We start from the raw sequence: 25821 nt of genomic DNA on the forward strand, positions 1-25821 counted from the left end.
AAGCATCTAGATTTTTTCCGCTCCAGTTTTTTCTGCTGTGCTATGGAAAGGTGGAAAAAGCCTTCCTAACTCAAAAATCTTCACGAAGCTGCTGTCATCAGGGCAGCTATTAACACCGGATTAGCACAGTGGTAGAAAGATGGTTAATACCTATAGCCCCAGTGCTTTCAGGAATGCCATGTTTGTTCTTTTTTGCCTTGGGATCTGCTTCCAAAGAGCTCTTTGGAGGGCCTGGGCCTATTCAGTTTGAGCCTGCACACCTTCTGCACACAGATTCATATTGACTTAGGGAGTTCTGCCCATAGAGAATTTGCAGGATTGGGCCCTTAATTTTCCTAATTGTTGTAAGCAGGTCCTGAGTTGCTTTATAAAAGAGGTTCTTAAAGAGCTTGTTCCCACCTTCTTTAATACCCTACTGTGTGTTGTGGTATCTTTCGGAGTAATCCTTCACTTTTCTCTTTCTTCATGTGTTGTTCTTTTATCCATCCCCCTTATTGGCATTATCAGCCACTGATTGCCTCCAGCAAAGATGACAAATGACTACTGTTTTCTGGGGCTGTTCCTGTTTCTGTTTGTCTCTCAGTTTGGTCATCATTTTTATGTGTGTAATTGGGAGCCAACGATATTTGAGTAACACATTTTTGTTTTGTTTTGAGCTCCTGATGATTTTTTAGTTAGTCTTGTTTCTTGGACAGGCATGGGCAGCATGATTTGCTATTTAGTGTTAACTGCTGCCCTGAGCATGAACATTTTGACTATTTGCCTTTCTTCTGTTTGAGGTTTTACGGTGAATTGTGAGGAGAATCTCCCCCTTTTTGCAGTTCTCTCAGATGGTATTATTTATATTAATACCCAATTTATCAATATGGAGGAGGGATTTTACAATCGGTAAATGCAACAATTTTTGTTTTAATATTATTAGGATTAATAATAACTCAAAAAGGCATCTCTCTCTTTTCAAGTGTCCAACTTATTACCTGTGCATTTTTTTTTTTTTTGGCCTGGTTAAAAATAGCCCAGTTCATTTTTTCTCTCATCAGTTTTACCCTCTGTCTGTGAAGGCAGACATCTTGAATTCCTCTGGAAATGCAAACAGTTTCCAAAGAGGGGGTCTCTCTTCATACTACTCTCAGTACTCATAATTTACCTTACAGGGGCACCCAGAAGAGGAGTGAAGCCCCATTGTACTAAGTTCTATCTAAACATGCAGTGATGCAAACACAAACCCCATCCCTGAAGAGTTTACAGGGTGAACATGGTTTACAGACTTGCTGTGAGATCCACACAGGCACAGGAGTTTGCCATAATGGGCCTAATATAAGACAAGGTGCAACAAGTGCAGGAAACAAGGAACCTCCCTGTCCTTCCATCCCCATTCTCTATGTAACGGTGATAGGACTAAGTGATTATAGGGACTAACAATGTACAGGTAGCAAATTCTAAGTCAACTTTGATATCAGTAATCTCCTCTGGGCAGCTAATTAATCAAGGAAACTATTATACCAAAGTCTGAAAGGGCATTATACCAATGCATAGTCAACTGCTGTATTTTAATTTATGCTTGAAGCATAAATTGAAGGACATTAGGAGATGGCACTTTTTGTACAAAGTAAAAATATAAATGCCAAAATCAATGTTGAAGCGAACATCTTCTTTCTTAAAATCTTAATTTGTGGAACTGAAACATTTTTCTAAAGCAAAGAGAAGTTGTTATAATTCTGCATATGCATTAAATGATGACCTGCAAAGTGAATATTAACAATTACCTTAACTTTAGCAGGAGATGGTGTCACTAGATATACCTGTATTCCCCCCTCCTCCCCCCCCGTCATCCACCAGGAGCACCCACTTCTCTGCCTGGCTCCTCTGCCATCACCTCTCTTGGGCAGAGAATTGTATCTTTCTAATTTCTTGCCTACACTGTGGTATTCCCAGTAAGCCAGAATGCTAAAAAAGACCTGTGTGCGCACTTTGCTTTCTCTTCAAAGGCTATGAACAGCTGTAAATGCCAGCCGTCACAAGTTACCACACAGCTATTTATGAGCAAGCACCTTTATTCTTAAGGTGAAAAGCATTATAGAGAAAACATTAAAACAATAAAAGAACCTACACACATCATAAACTTATCGGAGATCCCCCCGCCCAATCCAACAATGGCTCTGGGAGGTGTCAGTCCTTCAAGCCCCACCAAGGATTGTTCTGTGAACAGTTCAGAACCGCCTTAACTCAGAACTAGCACCCCCTGAATAGTTCAGTCTCCTCTTTATATAGCTTCAGCCTTTGTTCTTGGGACTCCGGCAACAGGTAATCAGCAGAAAATGGTCCCCTCCTCATGGTGTACCTTCAAATGCTGGTTTTTTGCATAACCAAAGGTGGGGAATTAGCATTCACTTCCTTGTAGAATTTCACCAAGCAAACCACTTGACACTGTTTGCCCCAAAAATCTGTTCTTGATTGACACATTGTTCAGTACAGTTCTTTGTAGTTCATAACTCTTCCCAGGGTCAGCATCCCATCTCCCCCATCAAGAGAGGTTATGTAGAATCCTGGCCAACAATAATACATAAACCATGCAGTTAATACAATGGACCCCAAACATACTGAAACTTAATTCAGGAAGGTCTCCCAAGGATATTGCAGGAAATTGCCATATCTGTCACAGATGCTACGTCCTCCAATAGCTAGACTAAACTAGGTGGCCGGTATGTGCCTTTAAAACTTATTTCCCCACTCCCAAATTTGGTCACATGATGATATTTAATTTGGATTGCAGCAGACCCTTCAGGCCTCAATCAAGGTTCAGGGCTCTGTTGGATTAGGCACTTTACAGACATATAATAAAGGGCTTATTCATACCAACACTTGTGGCGAGCTGGCATGTGAATCTACCCCACATTAGCTTGCTGCACACTTGCTGTCCATGTGGACACTGTTGCCATGCAGTAAACTTTGTGTAATGTATGCTGGGGAACTTTTAGTGCATGGCACCAGAATTAAGGCTGCCAACTTTTTAATTGCTGAAAACTGGACTGGCCTGCCACACCCCTCACCAAGGCCCTGATCCCTGCCCTGCCTCACCCTAGTTGTTCGCTCCTCCTTCCCCCGGATCCACCTGCTGCCTGCAGAACCAGGCTGGGAGGAGCTGCTGCGGAGCCTGCCTGCCCAATCAGGGCACAGCAGGGTGGGGGGATGGAGACTAGTATTTTGTATCAAAAAGGGAATAAAATTTAAAACTTTGCAAATCTACAGAAGTTTAATTAAAACTACCTGCCTTGCCCCATCTCTTTACTTTGGAAAGGTGGGATAATTTAAAATAAATGGAGACCGTAATCATGAAGACCTTAAAATAAAAATGTTGATCGTTTAAACTCCTTTGACTTGGCATGGAGGCTGCTTGAGCACATTGTAAGTCCCAGAAGGTCTGAGTCCCTTGAGCAGGAATGGAAATAGGAAGGCAAAAAAATAAAATAAAAAAAACTCCAAGAAGCTAACGGCTCCAAAGGCTAGTTGAGCCAAACAGGTATCCTGCCAAAAAAAGGAAAATCTGACCAAATCCGATGGAAAGGAGCATCAGTTTATGGCAGGTGACAATTAAGATGGAAACTGGGAGGGACTCTCTTTTGACATAAAATCATCTCTCATCTCTTTGGTGTTAGGTATTTCTATGGCCCCCTTTACCATAGGGTCTGAATGCGTTACAATTTGTAATGTATTTATCCTTCCAGCCCCCCTGTGAAGTAGGGATGGGCTATTCTTCCCATTTTACAGAAGAGGCACAGAGAGATTAAGCATCTTGCCCAGCATCATCCAGGAAGTCTGGGGCAGAGCAGGGAATATCCTTTCTGTGATAATGCCAAACCTTTAGGTAATAGTGTGAGGGGAACCACTGTGTTATACGTGTGCTGTTTTGGGGTGAATGTAGTTACTACATAGGAAAGCTGTGTTTCATTACAACTCTTACAAACCAACTGGCTCCTAGGGAATGTATTCAGGTGGGTTATTTGTTTTTGAGATTAGTGGGAAGGAAAGGGGAGAGTTTTATAGAGTGTAAATAGAGCCCAGTATAACCTCACTGTTCGGCAGTGTTGGTAATGCAGAGAAGGTAAAGAAAAGGAGAGCTGCCAGGCAAAACTAATGTATGCTCCATGTAACTTCTTGCATTGGGCATTAAATTATTTACAAAGGCTATAGAATCACAGCAAACTGGTTGTCCAGGGAAGATAATGGTGAGGGTTTACAATAGCAGGTTGCAATTTTCTAGAGGGGTTGCTAGGATAAAGAAGGATCAGGTATGGGCAATGTTAAGGGGAGGAGATATTGAGTCTGCAGACTAAAAAATGTAATAATTTTGGTCACTATTATCAGAAGACCTTGCACAGAAGTATAGGACAGTAATGTGGTTGGATGGTGTCAAAGATCATGAGGGTTCCCAGAGGTAATCTTTCTCAGGTAAAAGGAGTCTATAAGAAAGCAAGAATTGTGATCTTGTCTGACTTTTCATTACTTAGAATGACTGGGACAGCAAATGTGTGAAAACTAAGGGTGAAGTTTATGGGAATGTAAGGTTTCTTTCACTTAGTTCAGATGCATCCTACATCAATTACTTTTCTGGGTCAAATCCTGGGAAATAAACCAAATAATATCAACAGTTAGTTTTGGGAATCGATAGGCTGTTAATAATCCTTTTATCCTGAGAAGAGAAATTCAGTGACAAGTAGGGGAGAGAGAGCAGCATTTTCATTCTGATTTAAGGGTGGCTGGTGCTGAAGGAGTTTGAAATGCCCTAAGATAGAGAGATTTACTCGTGTTTTCTTTACTTGTCTTCCTGGATTATAATGTGGAGAGATACAAAATTGAGAACTGAAATACTTTAAATTTTTTTTTTTTTATTCTTCACTGGAGGGATGTTCCATTTTCATCCCTTTGGTTTCATTTTGTGCTGTGATTTTTCAGCTGTATGTTGAGTAGCTGTTTTGTTTGATGGGGAGTTCCCGTCGTACAGTTTTATAATGGCAGCGGGAGTGGTGAACAAATTATTCTTTTCACACGTCCTATTAGAGGTGCTGCATTTTGCCGATGAATGAGAAACCTCCAGCCTCATTGCCCAAGCATTCAAATAGAAGCCAAGTTTTGCCATCAACTGGCCTCTCCAGTGTGACTTTAGACATTTGGTTTTGCATGAGCATAGCAGAAGGCATGAGCTGTCCTGTCAATTCTTTTTTTAAAATATATGCAGTGTGGTAGAGTGAGTAAGCATGGCCCTGAGACCCCAATTCAGCAGTCCATCCCTATTTAGCAAAGCACTTAAACACATACTTATCTTTAAGTCCATGATTAAGTCTCATTGATTTCCTTGGGTTTAACGTATGCTTTGCTGGATTGAGGCCTTAGTGAGACTGAAGCACAGAGCCTGTAATGCAGACAGTGCAGTTTAAAGTGAGCCAGTCTTTTAAACCTAATGAAAATGTTTATTGTGATAGAAGTACAGAAAATAAGCATTTCCTTTCATCATAAACTTGAAATCTCGATGCCTCTGCGCACACTTCATCGTGCTTCAGTTTGAGAGCTGCAGAGTTAGACCAGTTATGACCCTGGCAATTTGCCATTAAAATGTTATGTCGAACAAAGGTCTTCGGAGGTCAGCATTGAAGAGCACTCTCAGTACATGTGACCAGGCAAGAAACTGACCCCCTGGTGTGTTCCACTATAGGTCACTGCCTGATAGGAAGTGGGGATGGAGGGAGGCCTCCATTGTTTTTTCAGTTGCCTTGTTTTTCCCCCAGGACTTGGCTTGAAGTTTAGCAATTCAGCACATGTATGTAGATCCTGTAATACTTCCTGTTTTGTAACTGCTATATTTTCATTGCAACGTGCAGGTACGGTATCCGCACCAGACTCTCCTGATAGCTGAAGCTGCATGCCTGGTCTCTGCGTCAGACATGGAATCTAGTTTCCGTTCTTTCATCCAGCTCCTGATTTTTCTCCTCTGCTACCCCATAAATGGGGGGATAATAGCAATACTTTGCACAACTCTTTTATAATGACATGAAAAGCCTTATATTAATGTAATATGTGGTTGAAGCTTTATACACGTTCTCCAGCATCCCCTATTTCTGCCCAGACAAATGGATTATTTCCTTGTTAGAAAGACATAGACAGGAACAATCGGAACTGTGCTAACATCTTTAATAGGGGCCAGTTGGGTCACACACCTCAGTTGTTTCCAGTTTCTAGACAGGATAGCCTACTGGTCAGAAGGACTGGGGACTGCTGATATCTGAACAGACTGAAGGAGAAGAGGAAAATGGTGGTTTAGTACGCCTCTTCAGGCAAAAAGGGTTGGATGGAGATGGGGGACAGGGTTAGAAGGGACAAGAAAGCAAACGGGGAAAGAGCAGTAGAAACCATTCAAATCTCCTGCCAATACTGTACAATCCAATGACTGGAAGGTGAAGTTAGACAAATGCAGACTGGAAAGAAGGCATGCATTTTTTACAGTGAGCGTAATTAACCATTGGAACAATTTGGTGGATTCTACATCAATGGTGAGAAGTTCCAGAGGGGTAGCCATGTTAGTCTGTATACAGCAAAAACAATGAGAGTCTATAGCACTTTAAAGACTTAACTGCAGAGCTGGAACTCGTATGCAAACTTGACACAATCAAACTGGGTCTGAATAGAGACTTGGAATGGTTCTCTCATTACAAGAAGTAATTGTCACTGTTCACACATTCTCACCTTCTAATCAATGGTTGTGAATAGGCATCATCTACTCTAACTGAATGGACTTCGCTGACAACTACCCTCCCCATTGTTGTTCCTTACCCTTGGATGTGTATATATACCCCCATCTGATATCTGTTTCTTGCATGGCAAGTGGGTTGCAGCCCACGAAAGCTTATGCCTGGAGAAATTAAATTTGTTGGTCTTTAAAGTGCTCAGGACTCTGGTTGCAACAATGCAGTTTTTAAATCAAGATTGCATATTTTTCTAAAAGATCTGCTCTAGGAATTATTTTGGGGAAGTGCTACGGCCTGTTTCTCACAGGAGGTCAGACTAGCTGATCACAATGGTCCTTTCTGATCCCGAGAATCTGTTAATCCCCTCCCTCTAGTACCAGAAGAATCAGAAATTTGACAACTGTGCATCAAGTATAGATTAGGACTTGTTTTGTAAAGATTGATTAATGTAGCAAACTTGTGTTGCATTGCCAGCACCACTGAGAGGAATGCCACCTCGGAAAGTGGCTTACCAACTCCCACTGGGATGCAGTCAGCTTGCTGTGAAGCAGAAACCTGTTAACCTGATTCATGGGAACTCTTTTCCCCAGTCACCTGCAGTCTTCAGTTCAATCTCTCTGCATTAAACAGATATGAAATGTCAGTGAGTTTGGAGGAAAGGGGATTTGGGATTGTGCACTGCCATGGGTGCTGGAAGTAGGGGTGCGGAGTGTGCTGCCACACTCCTTGGCTTGAAATGGTTTCCATTATATACAGGGTTTACACTTTTTGCTTCAATGACTCTCAGCACCTCCACTATAAAAATTGTTCCAGCGCCCCTGTGCACTGCTCCTGTTTCTTCAGCTTAGTTCATTAAAGATCCTTATTAAATGTAACAATTCTCTAAGTTCTCCATCCTATCAATAGCCCATTAGAAGCCTGCAGTAAATTACAGTGGAAGCTGCTTCACCTCTTCTGATTTTTAATAAGAAAAGAGCTTTAGATTTGGAAACTGCAAAATGGAATCTGGCTTGAAAGTTAGTTACAAGTGTGTGTGCACAAAAGGGTTCAGTGTGTTTTGTTTAGACTAGCAGTAAGTGTGAGCTGCCAATTAAAGAGAGAACTGAATGGAGGTTTGTCACAAAACAGGCTCCCTTTTTAGGCTTTATAAATTTTAAGTGAAAATGTCTAGGTATTGGATTGGCAACCCTGGAGTCCCAAAGCCTCTATCCACAGAGCAGGTACAGTGCTGGGAGCTACAGTGCAAGCTTTTTCCACACTTCCCCACTAAAGTATCTTAGTCCTGATTTAAAGGGATAAGTGGTGCTCGTGGTGAGGTGTATATTCAGTCCTCAACCTCTCTGCTAGGACCGCCACCGGTGGACGATGCATCTGATGAAGTGGGTTTCTGCCCACGAAAGCTTATGCCCAAATACATTTGTTAGTCTTTAAGGTGCCAAAGGATTCTCATCGTTTACATGAAATTAGTTATCTCTTAAATGTAATGGATCAGCGTGTTCAGCTCTTAACTGAAAGATTGGTAAATCCAGCCGCTCTAGGAGTACAGCTAATTTTTCCAGGGTGATCAGATACCACAATGATGGGTGCAGTGGCAGAAATTAAATGGAAGATGCCGCACAGATAATGATCTTCAGTCTCTACGGGAGAAGACCAGGTTTGGACAAGCAACATGTTCTGTTGCCATGTCAGAAGACAAAATTGACAATAGTTTGGAAGAGAGAGGACACCTCCTCTCACCTTTCTGGCGAATGGATATGTCTACAAGATTCCCTCCCCCTGCCAAAAGGCCTTCTTAACTTGGGTTAGTGACCTGCATTAGTTAACTCAGGTTAAAATAGCAGTGAAGGCATGGCAACTTGGCTTTTTAAATCGGGTTAGCAGCTTGAGTTAAAGTCTATGGGGCAGCTTGGGGTTGAACTTGAGCTTCTAACCTGAGTTAAAACCAAGTTGCCATGTCATCACTGCCACTTTTAATGCTGGTTAGCTAACCTGAGTTAAGAATATACGTCCTGGGGTTTGGGTTTCTTTTTGCGGTGTAGCCATGCCTATAGAGAGAGAGAATCTGAAACCCTAGCTTGATAGTCTGGCAGCCTGGTAGAAGGTCAGTCTAGTAAATACATAAGTGTAACAATGGCTCATGTCAAGTCAGCCACATGAGCTCTTTCTACCTCTAGATCTAAAAGCCTGCATCTCCACTGTCTGAGCTGATGAGCCAGGTGCTTAGCTTTTGAGCCAATAGGAGACTCATAAATGTCTGTATATAGTCCAGCCACTAGAGAGAGACAGAGCCACTTTTGGTAGCATGGAGTACATGAGGTCTTCCAGTAACTTAACAGCACCATCTGTCAAGAAGCTTAGAAAGTAGCTAGCGGGACTTTTTGTTTTGGTTTCTTCTTTCTGTTCTCTACCAGTTAAACTTATAATTTATAATAAGTGAAACTGGATGTAATGTCTGTTAAAGGGTCACCATCACTTTAAATATCTTGTTTCTCTCTGAAAATATTTTACCTACTGTTGTGATCAATATCCTCAAGACTACTATAAATGAAAGGAATTTAAGAATTTAAGGGGAAGGCACAACCCTCTTACCCGCCAGTCATTTCTTGCTATTCTTTCCTGTTTACTTACTTGGTGCTTTTGACAGTATTTTGTTACTATCTCCACTGTACAGGGAATTAGTTTGTCTTGTTTGTGTGGGTCTTTTGCACAGCAAGAGGGGAGAGAAAAAAGATTAATGGGGGTGTGGGGGAATAGGAAAACGTGACCGTAAACACAGCAATTAGAAGGGGCATTCGGGCGGCACGTGAAACAACTGTTGATTAATCTTTTTTAAAATTCACTGCATTTCAAACTGTTGATCCTGTAAGTTGGTGCATCTGCTTGAGGAGACATAAATGGACATCTGACATAAGGGACACTGAAGCAAGTAATGGCCTGGGCACATAGCCAAAGGAGGGTGAGGGTAGAGGCAGACTTCGTGGGGCATCCCAGACTCAGTTACACGTGCATTTCCAAGTAACCTCTTCATTACTCAGATGTATGTTGGGTTGTGCCTCTGGTGATCTTTTCCTCGTGGCACTCTGTTTTTAATGGAAATGAGGAATGCAAGCTCGAGAACGTGTCGTTTGGAACACGAGAATGAACAACTTTGATCTTTTTGCCCATCCCCACTAGCCTTTCCCTTTAAAAAAAAAATTCTCAAATGGCTCCTTGATCACATATGTTCTTGAGTATATTTCCACTCAGTCACACTACATCACCGCAAAATGTGGCATAAATTTATACTGGTGCTTAATAACCATGTGTGCTGTCTCAAGAAATGAGGGAGAAAGAGAAGACTAAATTAACTGCATATCTTTGTGTGTGTTACTGTATTACTTTTGTGAACCTCTTTCTTAACAGAAAGTGATCAAAATACTTAGAATTACAACAGGACAAATTTCACACTATTATTCTTGTAAAGTCTGTGAAGATCAAGGGTGAAATCCTGGCCCCACTGAAGTCATTGGCAAAACTGCCATTGACTTCTGTAGGGCCAGGATTTCTTCCCCAGTGTCCCTTACTGAATGTGCAGGTCCTATTAATTCTATGTTTGAATTGCATGCATGTATCTGAAGGAAGGCTTTGACCCTAATGATGCATGTTATATCAATCGCATTGAACAAAAACAACCCTAAGATTCTAATTAAAAAGCCCTGGTTTGGCTATTGTTTTGTTGTAATCTGTTCAGTCATGCATATCAATACACATACACACATGGCGAAATAATAGTAAATTCCACTGTTGGCCATAATAAGTATTCTGCTAACTGAAGAAATGAAAACCTATCGGCCGGATAGATCATCATCTTCTTATGTATGTTGTATGTTAATGTTCCCAAGGCAAGAACCGTGGTAGAGCTGTGGTGTATAAGTATTAACATTCTGACAGATAAAATTGTCTTTGAATTCATCTTCTGAAGGTAAACATTTGTCATTTATTTCATGGGACGTAGAAATTTCAGAATGAGCAATTTTTTTATAATTGAAAGAGCGCTAATTTCATCCTTCTATAAATAAAACATTTTAGCAGGATAAAACACTGACCACTCCACTTTGTATCAATATAGATTTTGGTACATAGAGGGTAGGGGCTGTTGGGTGCAAGCTTGTTAAGAATCTTCTATATTTTTTTTTAGTGGAGAGTGTCAAGGTTTGTTGGTACAAAAATTTATCATCTTTTCTCTACAGGGTTAGCAAAGTCCATGTGATTCTTTTGTGCCCCCCTGCCAACCAAATATTTCAATGCTTGGCACCATCACCACCACTCCTCCTCCTCTTCCTCTCTCTCACAATTAAACAAAAACATTGCCAGCCACCCAGCAATTATGAGCATCTCTAAATATTACAGTATGATGGAGGGTGGAATTTTGATAAGGAAATGCATTTCAGTTTTACCTTATCTTTACAAAGGATCCTAATGAATGTGAGAGAGAGAAATTAAAAAGAAAAAATGCCAAATACATTTGCACTTTCTCCTCTTCCAGCCATCTCTCACTGCACCCAGTCACAATTTCTAGCATGTAATAAAGATTGTACAAATTCAGCCAGCAGATGATCAAACTTTGTTTAAAAGTGTGCTGGATGCCCTCTGGATACAGCTTTGTCTCATCAGTGTGTCTTTTTGTGGAAGGGGAAGCACATGTGGAAACCAGGCACTCTGCTGTCAGCTGGTAAAAGAGAGGTGATTAGAATGATGAAAGCATGGCTGTGACTATCTGTTCACCAGCTGGAAACCCCCATTTAGAGAAGAATTACTGCTGAAGCATTAGGAATCCATCGAGGAGTGCAGCAGTACATTCCAGAGCATCTAATCCCATTGATAGCTGAAAAATACCACTTAGCTCAGATTCCTAAAAATGAGAGTCCTATCTAGTTCTGGTCCAGATTTGAACTTCTTTAAAGTTCAGGGTCAGGGGATGGAGCCAGATATATATGTGCGTGTGCGTGCGCGCGCACACACAAGAAGAATATAAACCGCTTCTGATGACCCCACCACTGAATATGGAAGCATGCACAGTCTGCATTTACAGTGTATTTTTGAAAACGTCTCTTGGATGGTTAGTCCATCTCTTCACATCACTTCATCTTAATATCCTAGGTTCCCTTGATATTTTTAAGATTAGTCTGTTTATTGTGAGTAGTCCTCTCCCAGATGGGCCTCCAAATACTGCATGTTTTTAGCTGTAGTGAGTGCTACATGACTCTTATTATATCTAGATATAATCAGCTCAAGTCCTCTCCTCCCATCTCTTACTCAGACTGCACTAACTCCTGTGTGCCTCACTATTTTAATAGATGGTACTGAGGACAAAATAACATTATTTTCTATTCCGAGGTTTGTCAGAGGAGGATTCACAGTTCATTTCTGCCTGACTTGGCAATGGACCTGCCAGTTCTTTCAGGATTTCCCAGACAGCTACTATCAAGAAATATCAGAAATCTCCCAGGGAATCCTTTTCTTCTATTCTTTCTAAACCAAATTTGCAGATGCAAAAGGTTTGATTTAAGCATCCAAACTTCAGATTGCTTTTCTGACCCAAACCCCTAATTTGCCCAACCTTTCTGGTGCTGTTGTTTGGTGTTTGTATATAAGCAAAAAATTTTTTTTTATAAGAAATGGAAGCCAGTGAAATGAGTGAGTCTCAGCATCATGTTATGTTTACTAAGAATTTTCTCCAGGAGCTTATATTTCCCTATAACTTGCTGTCCTTTCCTCAGAGCTGTAATCCTCCTGTCACACGTTTTCAATTCAACTTTTCTTCTCTGCTAATCTCAGGATTTTTTTTGCTGCTGTTCTTAATCCACAAGAGCATTTGTGACCTCAGAAGAAACCTTGGCCAGAAGCTTTTTGGGATTTGGGTGACATGGATTATTCTGCCTACAGTGCTCAAAATCAGCACTTTCCGAGCATCCGTGAACAAGCCTGAAGCACTTAACCATTTGCATACCAGAAACTGCTTGCTCTGTTCCTCCAGGGGTCCAAATGGCGAACTAAAATCACAATTTAATATGATGACAAGGAACAGATGTTCCTACAGGACAGACTCAGTAAAGTACTTTCTGCAATCACCAAAGCATTGTATATAAAAGAACAGGACAAATACACATTTTTTTTAAAAGATGTTTTTAACTAGAATTTATCTTAGAGCAACAATTGAGCAGCATGACTTCCAGCAAATTTCACTGAAAGGAAAAAAAAATGGTCGGAAATGCATTGTGGCAGGCTTTCAAATGGTGGGCCAAACATTAAAAAAGAAACCAAAAAAACCATTAAGGGCAATATGACAGGGTGTACCAGGCCCTTTGGAGGCCCCTGCTGGAGGCTCTGCGGTCCTACCATGCCCCAACCCACGAAAAAGCGGTAAAGGCTGGTCCTCCAGGCCTGCCTACAAAGGCTGCAGGGAAGCAGCCAATCAGAGCCCAGCAGGCTCAGTTAAAAGGAGCTACAGGGTCTGAGCAGGGTAGTCACCGACTGGGACCAGAAGGGTGAAGGAGGAGTGGAAGGCTGTGAGACTCCACAGCTAAAGAGTCTGGTGGAGAAACCCTGCTCAAGCAAGTATAGGACTGTGAAGCTTTCCAGGCACAGAGGCCTGGGAGAGAGAACCCTGACTAAAAGGGGGCAGGGAATGTTATAAGCTCTCCAGGCAAAGAGGCCTGAGAGAAGACCCTGAGAAATCAGGATAGAGACTGAGGAAAGGAGGCCTGGGTGATACCCTGCTCAGACAGAGATCCCAAGAAGGTGGTGGGACAGAGTGGAAAACAGCCCAGGTTATGCAGTTGTAGCAACTATTAAAGAAAGCAGCTTGTGGCTGCTACTTGTAGGGTCCCTGGCTTGGACCCAGCGTAGAGGGTGGGTCTGGGTCCCCCTGCCAGCCAAGCGAAGGGGGCAAGTTCCCTTTTGGAGCCCGAGAAAGGGGCTAGGGTTTAAACAGGCCCAGAGATGGGACTGAAGACCCTGGAGAGGACCAACCATTTGTTGGACTGTGTTACCCTAGGAGGGGTTCCTTCATGTGTCTTTAGACTACGTGTGACTTAGCCAGAGGGCTCAGCCACCAAAGACTTGCCTGACGAAGGCAATTGCCAACGGGGGGTGGGAACAGAAAAAGGAAAGAGTGCAGGATCGCACCAAGCTTTCAGGAGACACTCATGAGAGGTGAGTGTGGGGCCCTCCCTCCCTGGTCACAGGCAAGTAATAAACTAAGCACAAGTCCTGTATAGATGTCTATAATGAAATCAAGTTACACAAATAGGGCAGCATTTGGGAATGAAAGATCTTAAATGCTAAGATCAGAACTTTCATCTGGTTACACAGAGGAATGGGGGGCCAGTGGAAGGGGTTTAAATAACGGAGTCAAGTGGAGATTGCCAAGAACCCAGCCCAATAACTTCAGTGCTGTTCTGCAAACCCAATCCAATGCCATTTGTCATAACCTCTCTGTCACTTCATCACATTGCTTAAGAGACCATCTCTTGACGCGAAGATTCTCACCAATTGTACCCTACTGGAGGGGAAGATTATTCAGAAGGCCGTGGCATGGCAGCTTTGGTCACAGTTCTATGGCATTAATGGGGGCAGGATTGCTTCCTTATCAGGAAGAAGGTTAATAGTTATTATTTCCTTGTATTACTGGACTGCTGAGGAGCTCTAGTCATGGACCAGGACCTCCGAGTTCTTAGGTGTTGTACTTGGTGCTCTTAGGTGTTGAAGCACAAGGCTGGGTTCTTTCCCCAGCTTTAGCTTGGAAAAGTCCTTTAATCTCGCTATGACTTGCTTTCCCCATTTGCTCCTTGGCGATAATACCTGCTTCACGGGGGTGTTGTGATGCTTAACTTAATGAAGTGTGTAAAATGCTTTGAGATTCTCTGACAGATAGTGCTATAGAGGCAAGAAAATGCCAAGTAACTATCTGCTAGACACAGAATCTCATACTCCGGTATTATTGACTGGGGCAGAGGAAGGAGAATGGGAAACTACTTTCTTATTACTGCTGGCTTGGTTTCTGCCATAACTGTAGTTTTACGTTTGGTATTGGTGATGGACAAAGAGCTCTATTCAGAGGCTTGCATCAAAGCATTGTGTGGGATAGGCCAAGCAAAGCATGGAATGGAATCTGCCTCCGGGTGGCCTTGCATGCAGTCTCCCTGGTTGACTTGAGTAGATCTGCTGACATGCTTGTAGAAGTGGAGATGCATGGTAGTTTTGTTTCCGTGGGGCGGAGGAGGAACAGCTTCCAGTTCAAGTATGCAAAATCTCATGGTTTCTGCAAGATAACTTATCAGATGGTGTTTATATAGTGACATGAAAGGGCTAGCTCACCTGTTCCTTTAACTCTAGGTAGCCCAGTGATGGGGGCATTAGAAATGCTTTTGGTAGACAATAACATGGGAACAGACATACAGAAGCTATCCTCTAGTGGTATCAATGAGTAGTAAATATGTATTTTGCTGCAGATCATCCTAACAGAGCTCTACTTCATCCCCAAAATTCCAGTTAATATTAAAACCATGTCAGGTTCTAATTTTTAGTTATTTGGGCTGGATTTTGCCACTAGGTTGTACTGCTTCTGGGATTTTGGAACTCATGTCACAGCACAGATGGGGCTGCATATATTATCCTTCGTGAATTCTATAAGGGTGCCGCTTAAAACTAGATGGGGCAAAGCACTAGTAGGAAATGTACTGTAGGGACCCGTCCTACATTTAGTGCAAAGATAGGCTTGAAGTCCTAAAACATCATCACTGCCTTGAATTTCCCTAAATCTATGAAGAGCAAAGCAGTGGTATTTTCAAGCTACATTTCTTTCCTATTGGGGAAGAGTTTCTTATGATGGTTGGTGTCACTGTTTTTATCAATGCAGAGATATTCAAGCCTCTAGTCAAATAGTTGGAACGAGGGAGGGTGTGGAGAGGAGGGGAAATCTCCCCGCCATAGCAGATTTCCTTTGTCAAACTTTCTGCTGCTGCAGCAGAACTTTAATGGAGAATGGCACAAGTTAATTCGGCACCGTGAAAACTGGTGGGGGGAAGAGGAACAAAAAGAATCCTGTTAGTGAACTCTTCACTCTTTTCCTTATAGTCTGCTGTGGTTTGGTTTGTGTTTGTCCTTTGCAATTGGATCAGGCTGGTTCTCCTGTCACAAAGGAAGGTTTATATACAGCTAATTCTCACTCAATGCCCTTTGGCTCCATTATCAGCAGCAACAAGTGCTGAATAGTTGATCTAGTTTTGCATGAGGAAGACTGAGAGCTTTTTGGCAGGGTTAGAGGGATGATGAGCTGAGTCTTAGTTGTTTAAATGCTTTAAAGAGACATGTACTGATTTTGATGGAATAAATGGGCCCGAAGAGTTAGTTGTTAACAAGAGTCAGTCACTGTCCAACATTAAATACATTGAAACAAAGTTTACGGTTGGGTATATAGAGCCCTCAGCCTGCTTAATATCATGGCAAACACCATTAAATCTTTTTAGCCTTTTATTAAAGAAGGAAAAATAGTTAAAGCATTTGAAATGATAAGTATGAAGTCAGGGTTTCATTTTAACATCCCTTGTTCTCTTTCCATGTAACAGGAGAGAGTATTTAGGAAGAACCCCACCCTACCTGACAATCTTAGACCGTATTAAAGATGTCAATAATTATCTTTGGGGCAGGGTCGAGTAGGAGGGGAGAAAAGAAGTTAGTTGAGATGGGCTGGAGCTGTTGTTATTCAAGTCCAGTCTTGTCTAGAAAGCAAAACACGAGAAACACAGACAAGAAAGGAAAGAAAAGAACAACAAAGATATTAAATGTGGCTTCTGTCTGTGGTGTTGACTCCTACTTGCATCCCTGCTGCTGGAAAAACACAGGCATGGCACACGGTCTTATTAGCTGCTCCGAGACCTTGCAACTTGAACTAGCTTCGGGCTGTTCAGGGCATTTGCTCTTAACTGCTTCTCTCTGGCCCCAGACTTACTGCAGTGTTGCAATGTATAAAGTCTTGGCCGGCTAGGCCAGATGCTTATTAGACAGGAGGTAAAAGGAGAAGGTAAGAAAAGGAAAGGAAATAATGTGGAGAAGGAAAATGGGTGTGTGTGACGATGTCTTGCGTCCCAAGTGCTATTTGGGATTTAGCTGGAGCTGGTGAAGGTGACAATGTCATCTGGGTCCCGCTCTCTTGCCTGGTCTGGTCAGGACATCTCCCTGGATCAGGGCAATAAAGGCCCAAGAGTGCCATGGTAGATCCTGGGGTCCCAGGAGATGGTTGGGGTGATAACCGTCAGCGTAAAGCTTGCTCCTTCCTGTTCTTTAGTCAGCCCACGTCTGCTAATTCCCCCTCCCTCCGAGACTCTCTTTAAGCACCCCAAAAGTGAGTTATGAGGGAAATAGCCTATCCCCTCATTATTTTATTCACCAATTAGGCTTAATTTCTGACCCAGCAATTTTGGTTCGTTAATTTCCAGTCCCACACTTCTCTTGTTTGCCAGGCATGATCCGAACACATTCCTTGAATTATATCAGTAGGACTCTTTGTTCGGTCAGATTAAATTAATCTTTCTGTCTCCCTTTTGCATCTCTTCCCATTGACATTTGTTATAGGATATTGTGACACTTTATGAACTTTCACTCACTTCTTACAGTTGAGCTCACCATTAATGTAAAATCGTGGGCTCAATTATTACAACTCTGTGCGTGTGTGCGTGCATGCACACGCGCTTTCTCCCCCACCCCTGAGTGATTAAAAAGGACCAGTCTGTGTCAACCACATAAGCTAATATCTTTCCTCATACTTCCTCTACCCTTATCCTCTAATACAGTGGCTCTTCTTACTAATGGCACTTGGTGGCAACTGGAACTCACCTTATGGCTTCTGGGTGATACTTGTTTTCCCAGCTAATGGAGGCTGTCACTGTCAAACATATACATAGCTGAGAGGGGGATACACTGGAAGTTTTAGAAATAAATTATGTTTGTGACTGGGCCCCAGAGACACCAAGATCTGAACTCAGGGATCCTTCTGGGTGGAGTGACACACCAAGTGCTGAGCCCATCTCTTTGCTGTGTTTTGGTCTCTCTTAATTGCCCCTGTTGTAACAAAGTGGCAGGTGGAACAGGAGGGCTTTTTCACTCTGCTGCTAGAGCTTAAACTAGAGTCACTCCCAGACATTGTTGTTGGTAGTCTTTTTCTATATATAAAATACTGTCCTGGCTGAGTTTTCTTTGCAGATAAAATCACTAAACGTCTCCTTTGCAGATAAGCTATGGTTAGTATATCTTTGCATCTGTTTCTTTTATTTCTGACAATGGGTTCTATAGCATCTTCAGCTAAGGAGAAACTGTGAGACTGGATTTTGCGAGTGACTTCTGTCTGTTCCCCTTCCCCTCCAATCTGGCTAAAGAAGGTTTTCAAAAGCTGTTTTCTCCAGAGCTGGCGGACTCTACAGTGCGCGCCAATATGCCAGCTTTCAGCTCCTTGAGGACTTGGAATGTACAAATGAAACCCATAGCTCGTTACTCTTTTCGATGACTCACATCTTTAGTGTACACCAAGGCTAAACACTGTAAAGCAAGAGGGTACATTTATATCAAAGGGATCATAAAACAAAGCGCAATAAAAGATGCAGAGTACAAACTTGCCCAGGAGGGGAGAAAGGAGGCTAACAATCTGAAAGCTTGAATTCAGTGGCCTTTGATATGCTGAATTCTCAAACCTGAAATGAATTCCAAATGTGTCTGGGTCAGTGCAGTTCTGACTGAGTACACGTACAGTAGATCTGCAGTAGGAATACCATCTACAGCCTTTGGAATTGAGAAACAAAGGGTCAACTCAGACGGGTGCTGTACATTCTATTCAGAGGAAGGAGCATTCAGTGCCAGAGAACATCTAAATTACCAATGGAGAGTTTGGATTCTGCACTTTTGGGAAATCTTAATGGGTATATACTGTCCACTGGAGTGGAAAGTAGAATGGACAAATTCATCTTTGCCTTAGAACAAATTTAGCGATTGTCCATTTCTCTAGCATCGAGGAAAAAATCAGAAGTGCCGCAGAGGTTATAATGAAGGACCGTTCTGATATCCCCTTTATCAGGGGGTTCAGAGCTACAGACCTTAGATCTTCCCTCCTCCTCTTCCCTCCTCCCACCTTCCATGCATGAAAGATTCATCTATAGCGCACAGGTTTTCCCTGCTTAGGATAGACTGTCATCGGGTAAAGGTCACAAACTCTGATTCTGACCACCACTAAACGTAAGGTCAAGTTAAAAAAAAAACAGTACAGCATTCTAGTTAGAGGAGAGTTTGCATCTGGAGATTGGGAGCGAGATGTTTCAACAATAGGTGTATTAATCAATTTATACAGAGAATCGTTTTAGGAGGAAGATGAGGATAAATGAAATGGGACTGGGGTGGGGAGCGATGACCAGAAAAGTCACAAGGACAGAAGTGAGGACAATCCTTCTCACCATTAAGAGAACAGGATGGTATTAAGACTTAATTTGATTCAAATGATAATCCAAACTATTTCCAAAGAAGAGCTTTAAACAAATCCAATTGAACCCAACTGTGAAACACAGTATATTGTAGCAAGTACAAGGAGCATTTAAAAAAAAAATTGAAACAAGACTAGATTTTTAATCATTTAGAAAAATAGCATTTCTTCTTTTGCTAAATCCTACATTTGCAGCTGGTGAGTCTTTTGAGTGACCAGATCCAGATTTTCACTCTGATGTGGTTTTATTTTTAAACACAGCATGTGTGGTTGCAGGCAGGCCCTATAGAAATTCATGGAATTTCATCAGACATTTGTACTGTCCACAGAATTCAGAAAAATCACCAACATTCTGCAGAAAAAATTAAACAAATTCTGTTTATTGGAAATTAACTCCCTATTCTCCCTTTACATGGATTTGTAACACCTCAGAAGCATAGTCTTGGTATTTGGCATTTGATACATCTTAGCAGCTCACACTCTGCATGTCCTTCCTTTCTTTGTCATTCATTTACCTAATTTTGCTGATTGGTTGAAGCAATCTGGTGAAATTGATGTATTCTAATAAGATTCACATCATCAAAAGGAGGGCATAGCAAATAGGTAAATTGACTGTAGTTGCCTCCTAAAAATTTTCACGCTTTTCTCCCTCTTGTTGCCATGGCATTGACTCTACTTGAAAATAAACCTTTGGATGATCATGTCAAATGCAAGGAACATTTGGAGCAGGATCTGAAAAGAACAGGAAGCAGGAGGGTTCAGATTCCAGCTGACAAACACTAACTCATTACTTATCTCAGCAGAGATCATCAGAAATTTTGTGCTAGTCTTTGTCTGACTTGTGACTGGAGCTGATATTCCTCTTGAAAAGGCTTCATTTTTCAAGGGCTTTTTTATGCCAATATACAAAGGAAGGTGGAACTCTTCCAAATCCTGAGCACTTCAGAAATGTTTACCTTCTGCGGCTGTCGCTAGAACACAGAGAATTTACTTTTTCAAACAGTTTGATCCTCAGGTCCGCATAATGTTGGATGAAACTATAGATTGTGTGGTTGAAATGTACTTGCAATCCTTCATCCTTAAAGAGCCAGTTAAAGCGACCTAGCAAGCACTGAATTTCTGGACAGAGTAAACTGTTAGAATATTGAATTTGGTATTCTTGGTTTGATTTCTGATGGCAGTTCTTTCATAGAGGAAGAAATTCAGATTGCTCCTTTATGGGAATGTTTCCTAATTCCATCTGTCTGACTTGTGTACTACATGTACTTTGTTTTCATTCTGAAAACATGCCCATCTTTATGTGACGACACAAATAACTCTCGTACAGAAAGCAGTTTGCCCAATGACACTGTGCTAAAAATGCACATGTCAGCCTTACAGGCTCATTTCTATTCTTGGGTCATGGTTGTTACTTACTGATGTGGAAGATTCTCTTCTCATTTTCTGAGTTTGTCCTTATAGTTCCCACTGCAAGGACAATTGGAATGTAGAGAACTAACCAGACTGCACCACTTGTAAGCAAGAAGCATACTGCCTACCTGTGTAGATGATCTGAAGATGGATTGGTTTGGATTTCTGTACCTCTGCTGCGACTAGAGCAGGGGTTCTCAAACTTTTTTTGCCAGGACCCCTTTTGAAAATATTTCAGGGTGGGACGACCGCCCCTAAAAAGTGATGGACGCCTGCCCCATGCCACACCACCCTTCCGGGCATACACTGGGACTGACAGCTTGCAACCCTCCATAATAACCTCCACACCCCATGAGGGGTCATGATGCCCAGTTTGAGAACTCCTGGACTCAGACTTTCAGACCTAATTGAACAGACCCTTTTGTGTTGCCTTTTTTCTGTAAGAGATGATAGGCAGCTGTGGAAAAAGTCAACCTGGAACTGGATGTCGTTATTTTGTGTGTGTGTGTGTGTGTGTTCATACATCTCACCTAATTTGGGCCCTGATCCCGCAAACACTTATGCATCTGCTTAACTGTACTATTGTTACTAGTCCCACTGAAATCAATGGCAGTATTCATGGTAGTAAAGTTAAGCATGCACGTCAGTGTGTGCAGGATCACGGCAGTGAATGCAACTCTGACCCATCCACAGTTAAAACTCTCTGCAGGCACCTGGCTATTAAAATCTGTTTCCTCACGTGCGTGTTCATTCTGGCATGTTTCAGATGCCTGGTGGACAAAGCAGGGAACAGCAGGATCTACATTAGATGCCTCAACAGGAGATGTGCAGGATGATCTTCGTTGGGACTCTCCAAGATCCTTCACTCTAGACAACCTTAAATCATTCAAATCTGTTGTACATCACTGTACATTGCCTTTTACAAACAGACGTGGTCCTTATCCTGTAGAGATTACAGCATGTGTTCGGAGAGAACATTAATGATACATGCATGTGTATCCAAGGAGTAGGCTTACTTTTGGTTTGTTGTGCACACATCTTTTGATCCTGCTCTTTTTTTCCTTTTAAAATTGGTTTTGTTTGTGGTTTTACAAGCTAATGTTGTTACACATGCTTAAATACAGCAGCCACCAGTGGAAACAGATTGCACAGGCCACTGTCTTTTGACATGTGACCAACTTGTCAATATTGACAACCTGGTATAGTTGTTAGAACATGAGACTGTCCAGATATTTATACTAAATAAAATTTTCCAAGCTCTTATGTGACTTCGATGCCAAAGTCGCATAGACATGTTCGAAAATTCTACCCAAAATTCTCATCATCAGGGGGCCCAATCTGAGTGCTGCTCCTTGTGGTTATTCAGCAAAGACCAAAGCACAGCATGGTGAACGTGTTTCTTTTAAAACTGTCAATAAATGTCATTGCCTTGTTTCTCATCTATACAGTGGCACAAGTGAGTTTGGGGAAAGGATTTGAATGAGGAGAGGGTATGTGTGTGGTGCCCTCGCTCAGACAGGGCAAGCTGAAGTGCTTTGAGATTTTTGGATGAAAGGTGCCCTGTGCTGGTTTTTGTTGTTGATGCCTGCTGTTGGCTATGACCTATTACTACATAAATCTCTGTGCAAAGTTCGACTTTTCAGCTGCCCGGAGAGTAGGTCCTTTCCATGTATTTCTAATCGATGAGAATAAAGTAACACGCCGGTAAATTTGGAGTTCAGTGTCAAGAATGATGCCCAGGGCCACATATCACACTTCGGGGAAATACTTTTTGATACTCAGAACTGAAAAGGGGATGGTGGGGGTGGCAGAAAGACTTTTTCCCTCCAGGATGTATTAATAAAGTTTTCCTTTTTGTATTACCTCCTTCAGCTCGACCTTACCAAACCGATCGAAGACCAGGGCCCATTGGACGTGATCCTACATAAACTGACAGATGTCATCCTTGAAGCAGACCAAAATGACAGCCAGTCGTTGGAGTTGGTTTACAGGGTCCAGGTGAGTCACTTTTCACAGCCCTTGTGTACTTAAGGTGAAGGCAAAAGCAGAGGAGGAGGAGATAGTGTTGCCAGTTTAATTCTTTTCCATGGAGTAGGGACACTCGACTAAAGCAGCTCCCTGTGCGCTGCTGCTCACCTACTGAGAGCTATGGGCTTTATTGATCTGGAATGGTTGCCAGAGCTCTGGGTAGATTTTATGTTGTGGAGGCAAGCAAGCAATGCAATGCCTAGTTCACCCTAGCATCCTCCTTTCATCATCCTAGAAACACTGTTACAATCACCAAAGAGAAATATGTGTCTGCAGGGCTTTTCCCAGATCCCTGAAGGTGGCCTTTGGCCAAAGAGACATAACTAAACAATTCAAAATATTTTTTTCATATGCCAGATTTCTCCCACTTCTGAGGGGTGCACAGAAGTTATTAGTTGGCTTATCCTCAGCCTTTCCCTGTTGAGGAAGCCCTCGCTCTCTCTGTCCCCCTAGATTTATGATTCACGCAATAGCAGAACTGTTGTGGATTTTTTGTAATGTTCTGTCTCCTGTTGAGGAGACTCTTTTATTTATTTCTCCCCTGGAAGTTTACAGTGTAGGTCAGATATGCAGCAAAGTCATGCAGACACGTTAGTGATGAAAATAGCATCCAGAGAGCAGGTTTTTCCAAAGAACTCTCTCGTCAGTAATGTGAATGCTGATGAGTTCACGGCTTTAAAAGGAATTGTTTCTAGCTGGTCACTTAGAGCAATGATACATTTTTCTCTTTCAAAGAGAGAGGCAACATTCAACATAGCATCCCAAGGAATTGTTGTGTATGCTGTTGACATCAGCTTTAAAAACCACAAACCACACAACTTTTTGACAGCTTTGGACTCCTACGAAATGGTGTTCTCTCTGCTCTACTTAATAAGTTACAACATCTTCCCCCCTCTCCTGTCTGTTCTTTGGTCAAACTCTTACATGAAATAACAAGTTCCATTTGCAGGTTTAGCCCCTCTAGTTCTGATTCATTGAGCAGAAGATGAATATTTATCACAGAGTAAGAGAGATGTCCATTACCTTTTGTTCTTGGAAATTGTGGGGGTTACTGAGAAAAGATTTGGAGGCCGGGGAGATTTCAAATGCCTTTTCCTGGCACCCGTGCTTGACTTTCTCAAACATTAACTAATTAATTAATCCTCACAAAACCTGTGTAAGGGAAGTATTATCCCCACTCTGATGGGAAAACTGAGGCCTAGACAGTTTGAGATGTGCTCAAGGCCACCCAGTGAGTCAGATTAGAATTCACGAGATCCTGTTTCTCAGTCCCATGCTTATTTCTATATTTCTTCTTCGAGTGCTTGCTCATGTCGATTCCAGGTAGGTGTGCCTGTGCCGCATGCGCACAATCGTCAGGAGGCTTTTCCCCAATGGTACCTATTGGGTCGGCGCAGGTGCTCCCTGGAGTCACATTTCTGTGGCACCATACATAGGGCCCTGCTTCCCTGTTGCCTTTTCAGTTCCTTCTTACCACCCATGATGGTCGTTGGAGCTGTGTGTCTTCTCTCGCTTCAGGAAGTGTTTCCCTAGTAGCCTTGATTTTGAACCTGTAAATAGTTAGATTAGATTTAGTTGTTAGTTCTTAGTTAAGCTTCTGTTTGGGGGTTCCCCCTCATTTAGTCGTCTGCCCCCTTCCCCCATGGGAACTGGGGCATGCCTCGATCCCAAAGTTTTAAACCATGTGGGACCTGCCACGAGCCTATGCCAAAGGGTGATCAACACAAAGTCTGTTTGAAGTGCCTGGGCAAATTCCACCAGTTGGACTCTGGCACCTCGGTATGGAGTGCGCCGGCCTCAATTAGGGAGCCCGCGGTGCCGAGGAAGGATTTGGCACCCAGAGACACTCGGCACTGCCTTTCACTGGTGCCGAAGTCAGCCTGATGCGACTCTCACCCACCAGAACCACACAAGAAACTGACAGCAGGCCCTTGTCCACAGTGGGAACAGTGGGGGAGAGATGGTAAGGAGGTGCGTCCCAGGCTGGGGAGCCTGGCACCCACCTCTTTGGAGGTGGCACCATTGACTCCAGGCCCACAGAGGAGTCTGTGAAGTCCAGTGCCAATGACTTCCTGGTAGGGGAGTGCCAGGTGGAAGAATTGGATCTTCCTTCCACTCTGGGCATGTTAGAGGCGGCCAGGGACCTGATAACCATGATGGCACAGCAGTCCCCCACCAGGCCAGAGAGTGCACCAGATGTAAGACCTCTGGCACTGCAGCAAAGCACGGTGCCGTCTAGAGGCAAAACAGCCATGATGCAGCACCGTCTCCCTCAGCACTGCCGTGGTCTCTGTGTCCAGAGTCACGGTCATCGGACTCAGAGGCAGAGTTGTATATCTCCCGGCACAGTCGGCACTGGTAGAAACGGTGCCAGTACAGATAGGAGGAGAGACAAGTTCCTCTCATGGGCCCTTGGCCAGCCCATTGGCAGATGCTTGTGCAATGGCCCTTTTGGACCCTATGGGCATATCTAGGTCCTATCCTAGAGGCCCCTAGGCCTTTGCCTTGGAAGGACGAGCTCGCCCAGCACCTAAGGTCCGCTTATCACTGCGGGCACCAAGGGGGACACACGGGGATCGGCACCGAGGATGACCCCGGCACCGAGCATGAGATCTCTATGCAGGGAGAAGTCCATGATCCTGAGGGTCAGGAAGGTCTGACACGGCTTAGGGCATCATTGTCATCATCCCCCAACGAGGCAGTGGTAGGAACTTCATCTGCTCCACCCCCCCGTGGACAACAGGAATTATTATGGAGAGTGGTCCAGAACCTAAGGCTCCAAGTGGAAGAGGTGATGGAATCCGTGGGTCCCATGGTGGATGTTTTAGCACCAGAAGGCCCTTCAAAAGTGGCATTGCCTCTAATAAAGACTATCCAGGCTACTACCAAAACTCTGTGGCAGATGCCTGCCTTTACTCCCCCTACAGCTAAGGGGATAGAAAGAAAATACTTCGCACCTTCAAAGGGGCATGAGTACCTCTTCAATTATCCGCAGCTGGTGTTGCTGGTGGTAGTGGCTGCGAATGAGAAAGAGAGGCAGGGACAGCAGGGCCCATCATCTAAGTCCAAGGACTCAAAGAAGCTGGATCTCTTTGGCAGAAAGGTCTATTCCACCAGGGGGCTTCAGCTTCAGATTGC

At 43.0% G+C, this 25821-nt stretch overlaps 1 protein-coding gene across 1 annotated transcript in view; it reads left to right on the forward strand.

Annotated features, from left to right (window-relative positions):
- Positions 1 to 25821, forward strand: part of ITPK1 (inositol-tetrakisphosphate 1-kinase) — a 194465-nt gene that overhangs the window by 73476 nt on the left and 95168 nt on the right. The window contains exon 3 of the mRNA XM_067547056.1: positions 22528 to 22653. Coding sequence (XP_067403157.1) covers positions 22528 to 22653 — 126 coding nt within the window. The remainder of the gene's footprint in view (positions 1 to 22527; positions 22654 to 25821) is intronic.

Source organism: Emydura macquarii, unplaced genomic scaffold (genome assembly GCF_026122565.2).
Source record: "Emydura macquarii macquarii isolate MOO-44397 ecotype Brisbane River unplaced genomic scaffold, CSIRO-AGI_Emac_v2 contig_1229, whole genome shotgun sequence".
In the NCBI taxonomy this organism is placed as follows: domain Eukaryota; kingdom Metazoa; phylum Chordata; order Testudines; family Chelidae; genus Emydura; species Emydura macquarii.